A 20985-nucleotide genomic window follows, 5' to 3' on the forward strand; every position below is an offset into this window, starting at 1 on the left:
AAGTCCTTTGGATTTAATGATGTCATTCATTGCTTTACCATACATAACGCTTCCAGCACAGCATTATCCACAGACTGGAGACATAAGCATAGCTAATGGAAGCAGAGCTGTTTAAGGTGATAACACTTCATTGGTGCCACTCTCTGTCCCATACAGAAATAATGTCTCCAGGATTTGAGTGTTAAAGTAAGCTGAAGTAACATTTCCATTCAGTGCAAGTACATAGTTAACCTGGACTAAGTTTCTTTCTATGAAGTTGTCTGATCTGCTGGAGACCATGGAAAGCACTTGGTTTTCTTGTGGAAGGGAACATCTCTCTCAGTTACTTACCTAGAGGCAACACCATGCTCTCAGTCTTGACAGAGCTGCAGGGTGTGCTTCCAAGGTAGGGCACCAGAGGTGATGGTGCTTACAGGACCCACACACCCTAAGACAATTCATATACAACTTCGTACACACCAGTCATCTAGAAATGTTATCCCTACAACTCAGGGACAAGCTGATGTATGCAAGGTTTTTTTTTGTGTGTGTGTGTGTGGGTCTGTACATTTTTTTATACTTGGTAATACATACAATTGTCTACAGAAAATGCTCTGTTTTCTTGGCTTAACTTGAATAGAAATAAACAAAATGGGCTTCAGAACTACAGCATGCTCTTTCCTGGAACACTATTTCTTCGAGAATTTCCTTTTACTAACATCTTTGAAACAGAAACAGCAAACTTTTACAACCAAATATTCATTGGTTCCTTGCCTGTTATGGCAGTAGCTTGAAATCAGGCATGAAGGGTAAGATAAAGTTGTTAAATAAAATGCACATATAATAAGAACTGATGGCCTGCGTGAGTTGAAGGTGTACCTACCAGGCTAGAAATATGATATGTATTTCCGTACTATGTGGGCAGTACACCGTGCAGAGTACCAGGGCTCAAGTTGTGTGAAAAAAGGTGTGTGCAAAGCTAAAGAGAGGAACAGTTGCTGTGCAATGGAGCATAAGGCTGGCTTTTTCTGAAAATTTAATGTGCTGTGGTTTGAGTCTGGCATGGCCCCTCGAGGCTATTGGATTTGAACAGTTAGTTGAGCCCACCGCTGGTGTAGCTGTTTGTGGAGGCTGCAGAACCTTTGGTCTCCAGCTGGTGGCGCTATTTGTAGAGGCCCTAAAAGGCTGGGCAGGAGGAACTGTAGCACTGGGGCTTACTCTAAGTGCTTTGCTTCCTGGTTTTCTGCAGGTGAGTGGTACAGTATGTGCTTCCTACTGCATGGTCCACCATGCCCTTTTCAGTGTGATGGAAACAAACCCTCTGAAACAGTGAGCAAAACAAACCTTTTCTTACGATAGACGTGTGAAGAAAGAAGCAGCCTTCATGTACAGAAGTACAGCTGTGACCAACATGTAACACAAAATGACAGGGACATTCTAGGACAGTGGAGCCATGAATAAAAGTGAGTGGAGGGTGTGCAGACATTCAACAGGCAGGTTAGCACAGAGTCCTGGGAATGATCAGAGGGGAGACTCAGTATGGTAAGGAGAAGAAGTCAGAGCTCGAAATGGAGAACAGTTTCAGAGGCCACAGTAGATCTTCTAGCCCAAGCCACAGTGAAAACCTGATCTCGATGGGTTAAAAATGGAGACAATGGAACTGTACAGCTTTAAGAAATGTTTATTACCTGTACTTTGACTTGTTAAGTGGAAACAATACATGTATTTGTATCACCAACTTTTAAAAATGTACATCAATGTGCCAGGATAACTGCCACCCTTTAAAGATCGTTTTAAAAGATGTCCTCTAAATGGTGCATCCAGTAAGGATGGCATGCACACCTGAGTGGAACAGCCATGCTCTGCCTTCAGAACACCGAATGTATAAAATTGGTCATGCACCTTCTCTGCTAAAGGCCATAGAAGCTCAGTCCATGTTTGATGACACAGGCAGAGATGGGGATGAGAATGGCAGAGTTCTATGCAGGGTTGTGTCTGACAGCACAGGGCCCCGCCAGAGTCCTAGGGTTACATACAGCTTTCTGGGTTCAGCTACTCCACATTATTTCAAACCCCGAAGGACGTGTCATATACTCAGCATGGAATCTTATGAAGACCTGATTTGATGAAGCATGAAAGGGTGCTACCACACTGTCCTGAAATTGAGAAGGGGAAGAAAGGTTATTTTTTTTAAAATCGAACATATTTCTAGAAGTATCAGCACACTTAAAGTATTACCTATAGAAACCCTATAGAAATGCTAATCATGAGCCAACATATATTTCTAGATGTAACGCGCTGATGATTAATGCATTAATTAATATGAAAGAAGGCCTCCAGAGACAGAAGGCTGCAAGGCAGTGGCCGAGGAGGTAATGATAAGGTCTCACTGGTCTCTTATTTTCTATGTATCTGAACTAATTTGAACAATGACACACGTCATTGCTGCGACATAAAGCACATGCAGATCCTCATGCAACAGCCGGGCTGCTGGTATTTTATGTTAGCATTTTATTTTTATTTCTTTTCTTCTTATGCTTTAATGTGATGGGTTACCATTGTGAAATGTTAATAAAACAAATGAAAACTCATGACATATGGGAAGGAGTACAATTTGATAACGGATACAGAGTATCCATTGTCTACATGGATTTAGGGTGACACTGGGCTACAAGGGGGACTCATCCACCTTCCAGTTCTGTTCTCCATCTGCCAAGTCCAGAGTAAACTGTTCTTCTTACAGCACAGGCTGCCAACTGTGGGCTCAAATGGAGCTGACTGCTTGGGAGGCACTGAAATCTACACAAGGAGCCATACAAAGATAACATAAAGTGATCTCTTTTATTTTATCCTGTGTATAATAGCAACAGAGTACCTACTGGTCCCAAGGTCAAAATCTCTCCCCAAGTAACCAGCTTCCTGTATTAAGATATAGCTAGCAAATGTTTCCCAGAGCCTTAGCTGGGAAGAAGTTACTTTCCAACACAGGAGCTTGTTTAGTAATCCAGGCTGTACTCAGATAACATGGAAAATAATACATCAAAAATGTTTCTTCATCAATGTTAATGGAGGATTGGTAAGTGATAAACAGTATAAAATATGCAGATATGTGTATGTGTTCAGATATGCAAATATGTGTGCTCAAATGTGCAAATATGTGTACGGATTCAAATATACAAATCTGTGTAGGTGTTCAAAGAAAGGTAGTGGTGAATACATAGAATTGTCAAACTTTTAAATTTTGAATGTACTTTCTAATGTTTCTAAAAATAAAAATTTTACAACTTTTAAAATCAGTTATATATTTTTTTTAATTCTCTAGATGTTCAGTGATTATAATTCTTGCCCAGTTTGATTCAAAGGGCTGTGCGAATAAAGAGGAGAAAAATTAGAAACAGTGCCCTAACTCCCTAAGGTCTGATTTTGTAGTTTTGGTGGTAACTGTAATATGACATATCTACCGCTAGATAGAGCTCATGCTCCCAAAATAGAAAACCACTGAATTGCAACTTTTGTTTTTTGCATTTGCCTATAGTTACCTTCACTGTTTAAAAATCACATATGAAAATCTAAAAATGCTTGTTTACTCACAATGCCACAGAACGGTCCAACAGGTGGTGAGTTGTCATCTGGACCATTAAAGAGTATGAGGTAGTTCTGGTCACAGCCACCTGGAGAGTCTATACTGAGAAAGGGAAACCCAACAGAGATAGGCCTTCCAGAAGGAGCTACGATGGTCCATTCACAGTGAGTGTTGTTTGCATAGCTGCTAGGAAAGCCAGGGTTGCTGAATATACCTTCATCGCCCAAAAGAGTCCCTCCACAGCCTGCAAGGAAAGAATGGGAAAAGGTTCCACTTAGCAAAATAATGGTTATCCAGCTTGCTTTCCCACAAATGTAGGAAGCGCTCAATAGGGAAACCCTCCTCTTGGTTGAAAGTCCCTCTAGGCCCATTCCCACTGGATATTCCTTTCCCAATGGCTTGTGAACCAAGGTTACTTCCTCCGGGATTGTTCTTTCCTAACCTCAGTCTAGGAACAAATAATACAATAGTTCCCCAAGACAAAAGTCTCCATCTGCATCCTTTGAGGTGCTGCATGCTCCCTAAGCAGAGTAGATATCAATGACTGCCCAAATCAACTCATTCTGTGGCACACCTAGACTGATGTTACAGCTTAGATGCTACAACAAAACTCATTTTATCAGGCCCAGATTGGCAGTTCTAAGACCTACCTAACTTCTAAATCTGGTGTAATGCCTTTAGCGGGGTCTCCTTTCTGTGGGGCTCATGTGTATAATAGCAACCTATGGGTCCCAAGATCATAAGCTTTCCTCAAGCAACCAACTTCCAGTGTCAAGATATAGTTAGCTAAATGTTGCCTGGAGCATTGGCTGTAGTAAAGAGCATGTTTCAAATCAAAGATCTCTTGGTATTGGTGCCGCTTTATTTGGTTTGTATACATATACATGCACACACATATATATTCATATATAGATAGATAGATAGATATCTATATATAGAGAGAGATCTATCTATCTATCTATATCTCTATCTATCTATCTATCTATCTATCTATCTATCTATCTATATATATATATCAAAGCTGCCATTAATTAGACTAGACATCCAAGGGAATTCAGAAGAAATGGCGAAGGGTAACCGTGATTTGAGCAACTTAATTTTCATGCTTTATTTCTTTTTGTTTGCTCTCTCTCTCTCTCTCTCTCTCTCTCTCTCTCTCTCTCTCTCTCTCTCTCTCTGTATCAGTTATTACTATGTAGGTCAGTCTTCAAAAATTAGGCCAACACCCCTTCAGCCCCTCAATTGCAGGCCTGTGGCCTCCATGGCCAATGCATTCATCCGCTCCTCCTTTTATCACCAATCAGGTAAGTTAACTGCTGAACTTCCTTCGCTGTGGAGATTTTGTTATCTGTGATTATTGAATGGGACCCTCTATTATCCCTTAATGTACTTAAATGATTCCTTTCATGGTTTTTATTTTGTAGGTCTTCAGGTATTGTAGAATTGAAGTATTGAAGGTACCCCTCTGTTCTCGAGCTAAATGCATTCACATGACTTAAATTTCCTGCTATTTAATGAATAGTCAACCAAAAGTTCAGGAAGACATTTATCACCCTGAAGAAGCAATTAAGACTCAGGATTACTACCAAATGACAGGAGCCATGAAGGACAGTGCTGCTCATAGTCACATGCCACCAGAAGTGCATGCACACAATCATGTGTGCAATCCACTGCTCATTTCATACGCAGCCAGCTGCCTGCACATACACAGATGTGTTCCTGACTTGTCCTTGCAGTGATTTCATTCACTGAATTCTCAAAGAGAACTCCAGGGTGATCTAGCCAGAAGAACAAGGATAACGGTTACATGGGAATGTTTCAGTGTTTACCTTGTCAGACCTTTTATATGTAAAATTCAGTCTTTGATATCATAGAAATGATAAGTAATTATAGGACTTTGAAACTTCAGTACTCTCATTGGTAAGAAATCTGCATCTTTAGCAAAAAATAATCAGGAGCAGACCTGATGTGATAAAGGCCTTTTAATGTGTAATCCTATTTCCTATGGACACCTCGTCCAGCCTCCAGAAGCTTCCCTCAGAGTGAGTATCTTACCAGAAGGAGAGGAGGTCCAGATAATATCGTATCCATTGTTGGTGACCGAGTCATCACTGTGAAAGTGCAGATACAGTTCGTTGCCTTGAGAGAAGATGGGGTTGGGCAGTAGGTTACTGCAGTACTTGCCAAGCAGTGGTGAGCTGCTGCTGCCTCCATTTCTCACCTGTGAAAACCCTCCATTAGTTATCCCATCCAGATCACCCCTGTTTCAGCTCATTTTTAACAGTTAAGATAAATCCAGTAGGTTTGTTTTGGTTTTGTTTTCTGAGACAGTATCACCTTCTTAGCTCAGGCTAGCTCAGGCTACTTCAGGCTACCTCAGGCTAGCCTCAGACTTCCATTATTCCTGTTAGGCCTCTCAGGCTCCAGAATACAGGAATGTTACTTTATGTATTCAAGTATTTGTAAAAGAAGACTTGTTAGAATTTACAGCACACCCCATTTGCATTGGGATTTAGAAATATCTGATAAACTATAGCCATAGAAACATTGACATTCTTATGATATACTAGCCAGTGCGTGGTCCTACAGAGTGTTATGTGTGCACACATTTTGAGGAAAGGACAGTGAGTTTTCAAGGGGAAGAGGTACCACTGTCTGGCCTGTTTCCAGTTGTGATTCTTTATTCCTGGGATCACGGTGGGGGTTGGGGGCCGTGGGTCCAGATGCTTCCCACTGGAAAGCTTAAAGTGGCCACAATGCACAATGAACAAAGACCACTGAAGCTCAGAAACGAGTTTTTCCTTGTGGGAAAAGGAAATGGCTCCATGTACCTATAATATTCCTCACCCTGTAGACCTTTCTTTCTGGGACCTGAAGGGCAAATAGGAAATGGGGGATGGGGTGTTGGGGGAGGGGATAAGCACCTGTGAATCCAAGTCCAGACCTACTTCCTACTGTGTTTTCTCAGGGTACTGGAGAGGCTTCATCCATGCATGGTTACGGGCAATAAGTAGGTTGTTCATAGAAGAGCTGGTGTTAGCATGTACATGTTCAATGTGAGAAGCCATCCCAGTTCCCTTCATCATTCCATAGTCCAGAGTCTGCCTAGCCTTTAGAGTCACCGAGTCTGCAGAAGTGCAGATTTACTTGGGCATCGGAACTGGGGAGGCTTCTCGAGACCTAGAGAGCAGTGAGTAATACAAGCTCGGTTCTTCTCTTAAAGGTTTAAACAAAATGGCTCTGGCTAGAATAGCCTGGTCAGTTACTTTCAAATACATGGGATAGCTGCCACATTTAAGAATGCTACAAGGCCTGACTCACTAGCCCCATACTTTCAACGTTGAGTTTCTTTCCCTTGGGATCCTCGTTTAAATCACTCCTCCTAAGGGATGGGGAGGAGAGACATACTGCTTAGAGCTTACCACATTCAGTTTGCTAAGTATGGGGCACATTTGGTAAATTATGCATAGGCATGTCTGGTAAACTGGAGAGGGGAGTTAGAGGCACATTCACAGTGGGGTCTAGAGCCACGCCCTCTCTGCTAGCAATGCACTAGAATCTTCATGGACGACTTCTATTCCCACCATAGCTAACTGAATAGAACACTAGGGATTCCTGTAGAGTCTCCCCTGGAGCTCCAGATGCATGTATGTTTTAGAGGCCTATGTGGTAGCTTCCTGTCTCTGCTAATGTAACAGAAAGTTCCCCATCCATTCTCTGGAGAGGAGGAGCATGTCTGGGTGGCATAGTTGTTACCATCCAATGTTAAAGAGTAAGTCTTCACTTTCCAGCATCCAGATGACAAATGGCCAAGGTTAAATAGGGCCAGTAATTGGTACCTTGGGTTAGGGATGGATTAAGACTATGAGTCAGAGTTAGCAAGGGACTCTAGCCCTTTTCCGCATCCCTCTCTTTTAGTTTCTGCACACATCTGTTTCATACAAACATCTGGTTTTGTGGATGTGTAAGCATGGAAGTCCGAGCCTAACTCCCTTTCTAGCATAAACAACACAGTTTCTGTGTCTTCATTTCTTCCCCTTTCTCATCCTCTGCCATGGAAAGTATCCCAAGAGGAAGACACAAGCTTTCCCCAGGAATTCACAACTTGTTAAGGATTCCAATTAATAGCAGATTTAGTTCAATTTGAGATGGAGAGCTCTCCTGCATAGTAAGGTAGGAGGAAGCCTGTGGGAGCTGGACACATGGGCAGAGACCATCTACTGGAACTTCATTCTCCCCCAGGTTGAGGACCACAGGTGGGCGGGACACTGGAACAGAAACAAGGTCACTACTGGAGATGGGCTGGTGGCCAGAAAGGCAGGAAATCTATTAGGATCACAAAGCAGCAGGACAAAAGGCTGACAATAAAAAAAAGGTCACAAGAAAAGGGGCAGCATGAACCCGGAGGTTATTTAATCCCACCAAGATCAGACAATTCTGGAGAGCATATTTGAAACATAAAACTAAGCAAACACAGAAAATTTAACTACCATGATTTGATTAATGCACATTGTATATGTGTTTGGAATATCCTGCACCCAACTTATGCACAGTTAAAATAGTGATTAAGCTTTTAAGGATGTGATTGAAGAGGCATAAGAGAAGAAATAAAACTCTGAGTCAGGTCTGGAAGCTGTGCACATCTTTCAGAGCCTTTCCTGTAGAGCCACAAGGTCAATCCAGAGAGCCTCAGGAACAAAGGTGCTGCAGGCACTCACTACCCCTGGGGACCTGTGTATAAAAGCCTTTACATGTAACCAGTCCTCGCCCATGGCATGTTATTCATCCTGCAAGTTGGAACTTAGATCTATGTTCCTCTGAAAAGTCTTCTATGTCCCATTGCTGGGTGGTGCCATGACAGACAGTGACACTGCCACCCAACCATATTTCCAGTGCTCTAACTAGAATTTTCTCAGTAAGCACTTGTAGGATGAAAGAATACTGATTAACTTAATAAAATAGAGAGAGATGTTGAATTAACATTGCCAGAAAAAAAATTCTTCTCGATCCATCATGTTTTTACATAATCCATTTAAATTATATGCAAATATTCATTACCTCCAAGAAGTCATTCGTGCATTGTCTTGAATCTTCCAGCTGAAACCAGTAAAAATAGAGGGAAATGCTGTGGTTCTGTGGGGCCCTTAGAATGATGGAGCAGTCCAGGTTATTGTCATAGTACTGAGGCCATCCAGGACTCTTCAGATTGCCAAATGTTTGGTTATATTCTCTGTTGCAATCTTAGATAAAAAACAGTATTCACAGTTAATGTACAGGTCCAAATATTTAGTAGCCTTTCATCGTGATAACAACAGTGCTTTTATAGCCCACTAAGTCTGGGCAAGATTCAGAAAGAGCTCCAACCTCTTGGCGTATGTTTCAGAAAACAGGGATCCGAGAGATGCTGAGAATTGGGACTGTTCAGTTGCCATGCAGGAGCTTACTCATGTGCGACGCCCCCATGTGCAGGCTCAGCTGTTGTGCAGCAGCTTGCCCATGTGCAACGCCCGCATGTGCAAGATCAGCTGCTGTGACATGGCTTGTTTGTGCCCCCTTGTGAAAAATATGAGTCAAGTCCCTTTTGAAGAGCACGCCAGCATCTTCTGAACTCTTCTGCTTACATGGAGGAAGAGTCACTGGCTGACAGTTAGACCTGTTCTAGACCTGAAGCTCACCTTCCCAGACATCATCTGTGTAAGGATTCCCTTTGGTGAACTGTTCATTCTGATTCAATTCACATATTTCTTTATATATATATATATATATATATATATATATGTGTGTGTGTGTGTGTGTGTGTGTGTGTGTGTGTGTGTGTGTGTGTAAAACAAAAACAAAGCCAAAAGTGACTGTGTTTGAATCAAATTCTGCTTTAGTTTTGATGAAGGTTAAACCAATCCTTACATGAAGTATTTTCTGGAATTACTTCCCAATCACTGAAATAAAGTAATTTTTTCAAGGCATCATGGTTATTTACAAAATAAGGTAAAGTGATTTCCACCATTGTGACCAGACCAAAAATCATTGAACTATGAACTTTATATACTTGATACTTTGATAAAGCTTAGTTTCCAATAGGCTAAAAGAGTCATTTCCAGCAGTGACAGTCATCAAACATGAGGTTTCAGGCTCACCTGCAATCTGATAGGTGAAATGCACACTCGAGTTTCTATTTAAAACTTGAGATTTGAAGACGACAACTGCGGTACTCGTTGAAGAATAGAACACTGGCAGGGTTGTATAGTTTGCACCGCAGAACTGAGTCACCGGGTTTCCATTAGTCTGAAATGAAATGGAAGTCGCGTTGCATGAGATTTGGCTTCAGAACAGTGCAGCTACACCAGATAGTAAATTGTATTAAATATGTGACTTCAGCATTCAGCCATTACAAACAGCTCTCTCTAGTCTCAGGTGCCACAAAACACTTAGCATTAACCTGGGAATTGAGCAGTGTCCCACCTCCCTAGAGGGATGGGACACAAGGAGCCAAGCTTCTGCTAAAATCATAAGCAGACACATTCCTGCAGAAATCAAGGCTGCACCCTCTCAAGTCATATCACAGCAAAAGTGTGTGTGTTCTTATTGAGAACAGAGCCAGGGCACGTGAACTTCCTACAGGTCCCTTACTCTAGCTACCCCTGGTATTGAATCCTATCTGATTAGTCAGAGCTGGCAGTACTCCTATGAGCTTCCCCTTCTGATGGCCCTGGCACTTGGTACCTATAATAATGGCCTTGTTCTCTTCGGCAGCACTTTGGCTGTCCTTGTCCCCTGTCAAATGCTCGGGGTAAATGCCTAATAATTTCTCCACATACAAGCAGGTATCCTAAAGGCATTAAACAACGGACCCTGTCACATCACACATGTGGCTGAAATACATGCAGTTCTTTGACTCTGTCTAACGGCACATGCTCCATCTCTGTTTCCAGACTCCTGTTATTGGTCTGTCTCATTCACCCTACTTAGCCAACTCTCTTCCATATTGTCCTTGTCCTAAGTTTATCTGATGTAAGCTCTAAACTTTAACCGAATTGCTAAAGTCTCCTCCGAAATGTTTACACCGCAAGATGTTCAACTTTGTAGCCTTATGTGACTCTCATGTCTCCAGCAGCTCGTGAAGGCTTTCTCGACAGTTTTCTGTGTGACCATGGGAGGTGGGGTGGGCTCTTATGTGTTCTTCATTATAGCGTGTATTCTCCATGCTATCTTAGCTCATAACAATTTACTATGTCCTAGGTTTGTTCTGAAGTCTCAGAGGCCTTGAGTGTTTTTATAGACAGCACATTAAACATGTTCAATTGTAATATTTGCAGCCAGTTTAGCTGCTCTGGTGTACCGCAGCTGCCTGTACATGCTATTTTTGTGCCCTAAAGAGGAATCTGTCCTGATTCATGTTATTCTAACTTTGTAAAGTGATAGGAAGCTCAAAGTGCTTTGAGCCAGCGTCTCATGTCCTTCTGCTGGGCTTCCACTAGGGTATAGGGATTCTATGCTGACAACCACTGTTGGATGAATGCCGCTAACCCCATTTCTCCACCACCTTGGGATCCTGAGAATAACCTTAGTCTCTAGGATCTATGCGGCACTCAGCTGTTCTCTAGCTTGTGCATCTCTGACTCTCCACATCGGGTCAAGCTAGACTTTTGTCTCCACCAGAGAGCTAGGGACTTGTAAGAAGTGACAAAGCCCAGCTTTTATAATGAAGAAGAGGACCTTGAAAACTCAGAAGGTGACAGGTAGAGCTCCATTACGTCCCGGCCTTGGGCATTCAAACATGGCCTCTGAGAGTGAGTGGATTAGCTGTTTACCCAACCATAGCCACCAATAGTTTCAGGGTACAAGTTCAGTCTATGGTCCCTGGATTTAAATATTCTCTGGCCACCTTATTGCTTTCCCCATTCTGCCCACTGACTGAGGAGATGATCAGGCTCAGCTCTCTGGGTCCTCCTCATGCCAGCTGTTGCTCCATCTTTTCCCATGGGAAACTAAGACTCACGCTATTTATCTCTTTGACCCCAGTAAGCTTCTGTTTCCCCTTTTTATTCTTTCAGGTTGCCGTAAGTGTAGCCCCACTAGACTGGCACCAAATGGTCTCTTATCTGATTTTACTGTGTTCTGTATGGGTCTCTCCAGTTCACCTATACATAGCCTGCTAGCCACAGATGTAGTTCTCCAGATGTGGCTCATGGAGCTCTGGGATTGGTGACAGAACACAAGAGATGCTCATCAAACATTGATTAATGTGTGCTAGGCAGATGAATCCGCATCTGCAGGGGGCCTTAGGAATGTGCATTTTTAACAAGACACCCAGATGATACTTAGCCATAGGACCGTTTGAAAGCGTCTTTCCCACAGGGATACATTTAAGTTGATTAGTATGCTAGCAAGGAAGGTTTTTATCCCCTACTGAAGAAACACAGTTCTAGAAGTGATGGAACTTTATTTAGGCATGGCTCCATTACTTTCAGTATTTGCAGATGTGACGGCCATCATCCTGGGAGCTTTACCTGTACTGAATCTTGAAGTTCTAAGTAGCTTTGTGAGCAGTCTGGCGAGGGAAGCCGCAATTCCCACACAGTTATCTGGATCTGCTGGTGTGGGGGAGCTTCAATGACCCAAGTACAGGTGGAAAACGGCCGTCTGATGTTTGACAAATGAGGTGATGATGCGTTTTGAGGTGTCGAAGTTGCATTAAATGTTCCCCCACAAGGCACTAAAGAGGGAGAAAGAAAATAATGTAGATGCTTCAGTCAGCTCTAATTATACATACCGTCTTTAACATCTTGCCCTAGCCTAGAAAACATTTTAATATTCTTTTAATGATTTGGTATATGTCATGGTGACACAGGGCTGTGATCCCATCTTCTAGCAAGCTTGAGGCAGAAGGATAAAGTTCAAGGCCAGCCTGGCTACTTAGTGAGACTTTCTCAAAGAAAGGAAAACTAAGGTCAGGGAATGTAGCTCTCGTGTGTTTAACAATCAACTAAAACTATAGTTAATTTAGGTATAATAAGCATGCATTCTTGTCTGTGCATAAGGGCACATGTATTTTATAATATGTCAGAATACTTACTGTCCACAAAGGTATATGTTGCATTAAATCCCTCCTTTTCAGCAGTTATGTCAGAGACAAATTGAACCGTAAGAAAGTTGCCAGAAGAGATAAAAGGGGCAGGCATAGTGGAACCACAAAATCTTCCTCCTAAATTTGAGTTTATGCTTGCACCATCTGTTATCTGGAAGAAAAAGTAGTTTATAGTAGTTCATTATTAATAAAGGAATTGCTATTTTACACTAACTTACCTATGAGGTCTATGGTGATAGATAGAACATAGATTAAGAATCTATATGTGGGTGTTCTTACATGCGCTCTTAATGTAGATGGATAGTGCTATAACGGCTTTCAGTAAAAAGCTAACATGATGCCCAACATATATTTTTCTCTCAGAAAAAGTAATATATAATTCAAACAAACAACAACAATGACAACAACAAAAACCCCATGGCCTCAGAGTCATCAAACCCATGCTAATATCTCTGCTTCCTAAATTATCACCAGGGGATCTTTCTGAAGCTTCCAGGCTCGGCTCTAATAGGCTGCTGCTAAAATGAAGTCAGATCAGGAGCTGCCTAACTGCTTCCTACCCTCTTAATACAAAGGCTACATCCATGCTGACAGCTGTCCAGGCCTAATAGAATTGCTTCTCCTCCCACTCAGACCTCATGGGTCTGCATTCTGGGTGTCTCTGCCTGTCTGAGATTCTTGAGCATCCCAGGCTCAGTCTTGCTTCACGGCTATTGCATCTGCCTTCCTTTGTCCAGATGACCCTTGCTGGTATCCACAGAGTTTGTTGAGGTCTAGACTCCTTTTTCATCCACCAGCGATGCCTTCCCTAAAGTAAACCCTGCCCTCATTCCCTGCCTCCTTTCCTCAGGGAAAGTATTACTGTCAACATGTTATACATTTAACTTGCTAATTCTATTGTCTTTCCTTCTAAAATGAACACCACATTCTACAGAAACACAGAATTTTACTCCGTTCTGCCCTACCATTCCAGACTTTAAGACTGTGTGACACACAAGCCATGCTCACGCAATTCTTCGTAAGTGCTTTGACCCTTCCCCATCACCCTTCTGACTTGGTTTTCTGTGTTATTGTACCAGAGTACCATAAGCCAGGCCATTTGTAAACAAATAATTTGTGATATTTCTGTGGACTGAGAAGTCTTCAGAATTCAAGAGCAGCCTCTGATGAGGGCCTCCTTACCTTCTGACATGTCAGCATCCTATGAAGAACAGCAGGAGAATACCAGCTCTGTAATTGTTTCCTCTCCTGGGGTGACGCTATTCACCCCATGCTAGGAATCCCACTTTCATGAGTTCATCTAACCCCAATTATACCTCGAATCCCCCATACCTTTAGCATATAGATATAAGGTTTACATTTTTAACACAGGTACTCGAGTGAGATGTACATACCACAGCATCTCCCTCCCCTAAAATATTCTCCCCAAGTCTTTTCTCCCTCAATAAACAGCTCAAGTCGAAACTTCAGTCATACTTATCTCTCACATTCCCATGACAATCAAATCCCCTTTGTTCCACCTTCTAAATATATTATATCAAGGCCATGTGACCCTGTGCCTTTAGAACTTGGCTCACAGATCAATTGCACAGAGCACTCAACAGAGTTCTGTACTATGGTGCCCAGGCATTTGATGACCTAGAGTATGTTCCAATTCTTCCTACAAAACTATACCTTGTACCCAATGCAGAATCTCCCCTCTTTACCACTGTCTGCAAGCCCTGGCCCATGCTTTCCTCCTCTCCCATCTCATCGCTCACTGCCTCTGGCAGTCTCCTCCCTTGGAGACATAGTCTTTCTTGAAGGACTGACAATCCCTAGCCACAGAGCCTCAACTCAAATGTCACTTCCTCAGAGAGAGACCAATCCCACCCACACAGTGGGGCCCTCCTCCAGTACCATCTTGTTTTATTTTTACTGTGATTAAACTATATCAACTTAATGCTTATTTACTTTTACTGGGCTCCCCCTCTGCACAAGTGTGAGTTCCACAAGAAGAAGCAAGAAGTTATGTTCAGAAGCGTCTCCAGCATCCAGAACCACTGATGGCTTCCATAGCCTTTTACAAACACCCAAAGAAATAGTGAAGGTTTAGATGTCCCTCAAACACCCTAGTAAAAAAACAAAGTACGTTTTCATTTTTATTTCTATGTTGTTAATGTTTGTTGTACTATATTAATAAGTTTCCATGTTTCTGTAGCTCCGAATATGAGCTCATAGCATTAGATCAGAAATCTCAGAGCAGTATAAAATGAAGAGGATGAATTTCAAAATTAAAAATTAAACAAACTGACCACTAGATGGTACTGTCTCTCCTATATGACCTTCATTTCAATTCATGAGGAGCAAGAAAAAGTGAAGTTCTGCAATCTACCGCCCTCAATTTACAGAAAAGAGTTGCCAAGTTTAATACAATGTACTTTTTCTGATAAGTGAGGTTTCATTACAACCACTGTGGTCTTTATGGTCATCACAAGCTTTTTGCTTATATCATGTACCGGGCTTGTGTTGGGTATTGTGTATAGGGAGAGGCATGAAAGCACTTTCTGTACCTTCAAGGAGTACCTGAAATAGTGAGAAGAAAGAGCCAAATGTAAGTGTGTGTGTGTGTGTGTGTGTGTGTGTGTGTGTGTGTGTATCTGTTTACAAATATATCTAGAAATATGCATGGAAAAATATGAAAAAGAAAAAGTAATTGTGTCAAATAAAGTAAAGAGAATTCATACTATAAAAGAATGAAGTGTGTTGGGTATAAGAGAGTCAGGAAAGACCATCTGTTTCATACCAAGAAGCTTGGGTCTTACTCTACAAGACCAGATGTCAGTTTTAAACAGAGACTGGTAAATGTGAGGGGCAGGACAAGGAGAAGTCAAGGCTGGGTAGAAGGTGGCCCTGTGCTGACACTATATTCATCCAACTACGTTAAAGTAGGAGTTCGCATAACTGATTGGAAATATAGTTACAACTAGCATGGCTCCTAGCCTCCTGTCTGATCAAACCTTAATATCTCTGTTCTGTTCCTTGACAACACCAAGTTTCTACTGTGGACAGACACTCCACAACACTGGGGCAGGGACTATGATGATCTGAACACTAATTCAGGCATACCTTGCCTCCTAAAAGCCTTTGTTTCTAAGTGTCACTGTGACAAAATGCCTACATTAGTCAACTCAAGATATACTTTGCCTTTGGGTCTCAGTCCATGCATGACTAATCTCTATAGTGACACAGTTAGAGAGCTCTGTTGTCCTGGGCCTATTCAAAGGTCATACGAGAAGGACACGCTGGGGGCAGGGGCTGCATACTTCATAGAAGCAGTGATGCAGAGAGAGAAGAGTGGTTGGAACTCAAGTATCTCTCAAAGGGCAGTGTCCTCAGTAACCTACCTTCCTAAAATGGCCCCCATGCTGCCAATCATATCTTCTTAACTGCTGTGTTTTGGTGGGACATGCAAGACTCAAAGTATCACAGTAATTATTATTTACTCTTTAGTGCATTGTTTAGTGTTTGAACTAATATCTATAATGAGGTAGACTGAAATTCGCATGTATTTAATGAATAACTAAGTACATGATAGTACTGGTAGTGCTATCTCCAAAGCAAGGCACCTAGGGCTTGCTGATGCTTTCCCCAAAGATGTACACATCCTTCCCAGGGGACTAATTCTATGCAGAAGGGTTAAGCTTGGTAAGTTAGCACAAGCACTCCCAAAAAGCTCACATACGCCTCCAGGGAATGGTTTTGCTCAGGTTTGATGCTTGGGAGTTTATAATTGGCCTTACAACAATAATTTGGAGCATTTATTGTTTAGAAGTCACATTTCTGAATCCCACAGACTAGTAAGTATGGAGAATTTTCTCTTCAGATGGGACTGGAAACTTTAGAATATATCTGCCAAAACCAAGAGCACTGATGGAATTGAGGAGGAAACCTTAGGAGGGCAGCATCATCTTGCCACCAGTTTCATGGTTCCAGGCAGTGAGGACCACACTTTTGATGCCCGTCAACAACCTCACTGATGCTCAGCACAAGGATGACTGAACTAACCAAGGGCTGGAGATTAGGTAGTACACAGGCAGCACTATCTTTCCCCCTTATTTTTGGTCATGTCTTTTATGTGGATATGCCTTGTTGATACTGTTTTCTATTTTATGAAGGCAACAATGTGTGTGAACTTTCATGTATGCTGTTAAGCACCATGGCATGCTCACATAAGAAGCCTGACATACTCTGTTCTGGTCTCTTTTTCTATGTCAAGGGTTTCTAACTTTTATTTTTATGTTCTATAATGTATCTACTTACAGGTCAGTCTCCCTCCCACCCCCCGAATTACATCTCCTTGGGGAACATTTACTTTCACATCTCTCTCATACTATGTGCCATGGCTGCCACACAACTCCATGGGAAAGATGTGACGATGGTTTCAATAGTCATTAATCAGCCACAGTTTACTAATGTACAGCAGACAATCCTCTTGGTCCCCTAGGTAACACTCTCAAAGACAGCAGTGAAGGGAGTATGCATAACTCAGCAATGGAACTGGTATAATCTCCTTACACACTAATCCTAGAGCTGTGTCATTAGCTTTTATAGAAAGTCATTTTATTGCAACATTTAACAAACAATTTAAAATGTGATAGTAAATACTGATATCAACTTGACAAGATCTAGAATCATCAGGGGACCAGCTTCTGGGCATGCCTATAAGGAAGTATCAAGATTGGGTTAACTAAATTAGAAAGAACCCACCCTAAATGTAAGTGATACCGACCCATGACTTGGTGCTCTGGACTGAATAAAAAGGAAAATAGGAGTTGAGTGTCAGAATTGATCCCTCTATGCTTCCTGGCTGTGGACATGATGGGACTATCTACTATCTGCCTTCAAACCTTATTATTTTTAGTAACCTAGGGAAGCTGGGTTTAAATGACCTCTTAAGCAGTTCTGGCTACTTGGTCTCATTTTAGACAAGGACTGAGCTTGAACTAACACACTTTGTCCCACATTTTCTCACCTTTAGTCCCTCATGAACTCTCTCAGAATGGCTGGCTTCTAGCCCAATGTCTTATTAAAATGATTGTCACCCAATGGAATGACTTTCTTTATCTCGGCTTTTCTTGGCCTGTGACCTGCAGCTTAGCAGCATTGGCCACCACACTTCATCTGGAAAGGCATCTTCCCCTGACTTCACTGTTCCTGGTTGTCACAAGCTTTCCCTTCAGCTATCCATTTCCATCCCTTCATCTCCCATCCTCCCGATGCATTCTGTCCTAGGCACCCTTCCTAGAGGTCAATGGGAGTTTGGCTGTCTAGCTTCACACTGTCTTTTTTTTTTTTTTTTTTTTTTAAAAATGTTTATTTGGATTTTTTGGAAGCTTTGGATGCCATCAACATAAATAAAAGAAATAGACCAATTATGGTATATTTTTTGCACTGCAGATGTCATTTATATTAGGAATTGTCAAAGTCCTCTGACTATCTCACCCCATCCCACGAATCTTCCCATAGATTGCTTCTTAACAAGGCACTTAGCAAAACAGAATTGGATCTTGAAGCTAATGTTAGAAGTCACTGGAGATGTTTGAGTGATGATATCAGAGATAAACTTGAACAGGAGACTAGCGTCTACAATATATATTGAAGCCACAGTAAGCAACAGCATTCTCATTTTCAAGACTTGTAGATGGTAAGCTGGAACACTGTGTTAGAGCAGACTGTTAAGCTTTAGCAGTTTTACCTGCACGTAATCATAGGTGCATCTTCCTTGTGACGATGCTCCCTCCAAAGTAAATGCATTGAAGGTGAGCTTGACAAGCTTGTTTTCAGGTGCAATTATGTGCCATATGCAGTTTAGACCTTTGTCATAACGTCCATTTGAATCCAAATCAGGAGAGACAAAGCTCTTGTTGTCCTCTGTCAGGTACCCACCACATCCGTGCTGTGGTCCTGTCAAAAGAAAGATCCATCAGTGTGCAGAAGAACAAAATGATCCTCACTTTACTGTGGGAGGCATTTGAAAAGGAGAAGTTTCATTTTCTCCTACATATTTGTGAATATTATCAAGAGGTCCCCGAACACTGGCAAGCATGCACATGTGTTTCTCGGCTTTTCTTGACCCCCCACATCACTGAGTTGCCTTCTTATCAGCACATAGAGGTACCCGAGAGAGTAAGTAACTGCACTGGGGTACATGCATGTGCCTCTTTAGAATTATTCATGCGATTTATTCAAGCTTTTCCAACCCTGAAGAACTCAATTTTGTGAAAATTGAGTTTTTTGCATAATAAAGCTGGTGGAAAAATGTGCACATGCCCGACTTTTATGTTCTACTTTTGTGAACGCTGCCAAAACGGAAAATTGAATTTATGAAGATTTAGCCAATACTTCTAAAAAATTACCTCCCAACTAGTTTTTCATTTAAATAGTTTGACAGAACAGAGGCAGTGAGGAGACATCTCTGTCTCCTACTTTACACTAAACCATATTTTCTGTATTTTTTTTTCTTTTCCGAAACCAAGTTATGAGGAGACCAAAGAACAAAGAAATCCATTAGGGAAAAACTATCTACACTGAAATTAAACAATTAGTAATCCATAACCAAATTATAGGATACAGAGTATTTTAATGATGAGTGTATGTCTACTGAGGGAAAGAACAGAAACAAAACCAGCTGGAATTAGGGTATGTTTACAGCCTAACAGGTATCTCAGAAATGACATGGGAAGACCATAAAAAGAAGAAAAACTGGCAATTTCTAAAGAAAGAGTCAGGTTGAATTAAACTCAAGGTAGTCACAATAAAAACAATATTAAATTAGTGTTCAAATGAATGTTTTGCAGCCTTGCACTAGACCCAAGTACAGTTCATGTCCTCTGTCACTGGCCTTCCATTGGCATCTCTCCAATTATTTATCTACTATCAGTGAAAGGATTACCCTCTTCATTAGGGGGCACTAAGATGCATGGGCCTTGACAAATAGAAACAATGGTAGCCCACCTCAGCTCCATCACAATGAAAAGTACAGAGAGCTTACAGAGGGGCTTTCAGCACAGGTGCATGCCCCAGCAGGTCAGACAACAGCAGCTCTGGCCACAGCTTCTGAGATGGATAAAACCATAGCATATTTGCACAATCAGGTATTTCTTGTAGTTGAAAGGTTTCCAAAGGCCTGATCCCTAACACAACCATACCTAGTATCTAGAGGAAGATGGATCTGCAACATAAGCACCACACAGAGGTGCACTGCATGCCACTGCTGGGTCAGCTCATGAAGCATGCCTGCAACCACAGAAAGAACTGGGTCTTGAATAGCTTTTACTCTGTTGCAGGCTGTTGTTGCGTATGGAAACCACTTAAGCTTATTGGTTTGCATAGCAGGGAGAAACAATTACAGTATAAATGGAATGGAAAATGTATCTCCTTAATATTCAAAGAGGTATACTTAGGATTGAAGTCCATCGGAAGTAATAACATATATAATCTAAATAATGATGATACTGTGAAGAGAATGATAGATAAAGGAGAAAACAATCTTACAAAAGGACATTATCAACTAGTCGCAATATGGATATCGAGTGTTCCTGTACACTATTCAACCCAGGCCATAAGGATGTATTGAACACATAGAAACAGGATTGCAATCATCTGGCCTAGGCTGAGAGAAGCTCATTGTCCAATGATAAATGAGCAGTAGTTAAGATTACATATGCAGGAAGGCCAAGGTCCAGCCTTGGCTTGGAGACAGGTGCCTGAGAGAAGGGGTGTTTGGGAGTTCCAAGAAGGAATGACTCCAAATCAAATCATGGGTCCAAGCTGGTGGCCTAGGTTCTATTGAGATGGCTTTCCAGACTGCTTGCTTGGTCTCTGTCTCTGTCTCTCTCTTTCCCTCTCTCTCCTCCTCTCTCTCCCTCCCCCCCTCCTCTCCTCTCTCTGTCTCTCTGTTGGGGTGGGGTGCCATATGTGTGTTCTGCTTTGCTCTAGACAGCTTTTTCTTGCTACTCTAAAACTCTCTGGCTAAGACAGCTCTCTTAGCCTCTCTTAGACATCTCTCTCTCTGCTGGTAAAAATTATAAAACACCATTTGCATAGCTCATGGGTTTTCTGACCAAAGTCAGAAAAGCTGCTATGAAAAATTATTGGATCATCTGACCAATTCAGAAATCCTGTTAGAAAAAGAACTTACGGAAGAGCTGTTTTCTCTGTTCAGGTATCTTCAGACAGCACAGCTCTTGCTAAAGAAAATCCTAAAGAACTGCTATCAGTTCTTTCTGCTAGCTAATCTCAGGTAGACCAAAAGCCCAGTTTTTTTTTTTATTTCATATCAGTTGCATTTACTTCA

The 20985-nt window shown here is 41.8% G+C and overlaps 1 protein-coding gene across 1 annotated transcript in view; it reads right to left on the reverse strand.

The window, feature by feature from the left end:
* Nucleotides 1-1644: 1644 nt before the first annotated feature.
* Cubn (cubilin) overlaps nucleotides 1645-20985 on the reverse strand; it is a 206479-nt gene continuing 187138 nt past the window's right edge. Inside the window, exons 60-67 of the mRNA XM_034510433.2 lie at nucleotides 18385-18593; nucleotides 12636-12798; nucleotides 12070-12275; nucleotides 9697-9844; nucleotides 8621-8802; nucleotides 5618-5783; nucleotides 3571-3806; nucleotides 1645-2135 (exon numbers count right to left, since the gene is read on the reverse strand). Coding sequence (XP_034366324.1) covers nucleotides 2028-2135; nucleotides 3571-3806; nucleotides 5618-5783; nucleotides 8621-8802; nucleotides 9697-9844; nucleotides 12070-12275; nucleotides 12636-12798; nucleotides 18385-18593 — 1418 coding nt within the window. The 3' untranslated portion in view covers nucleotides 1645-2027. The remainder of the gene's footprint in view (nucleotides 2136-3570; nucleotides 3807-5617; nucleotides 5784-8620; nucleotides 8803-9696; nucleotides 9845-12069; nucleotides 12276-12635; nucleotides 12799-18384; nucleotides 18594-20985) is intronic.

Source organism: Arvicanthis niloticus, chromosome 8 (assembly GCF_011762505.2).
Source record: "Arvicanthis niloticus isolate mArvNil1 chromosome 8, mArvNil1.pat.X, whole genome shotgun sequence".
In the NCBI taxonomy this organism is placed as follows: domain Eukaryota; kingdom Metazoa; phylum Chordata; class Mammalia; order Rodentia; family Muridae; genus Arvicanthis; species Arvicanthis niloticus.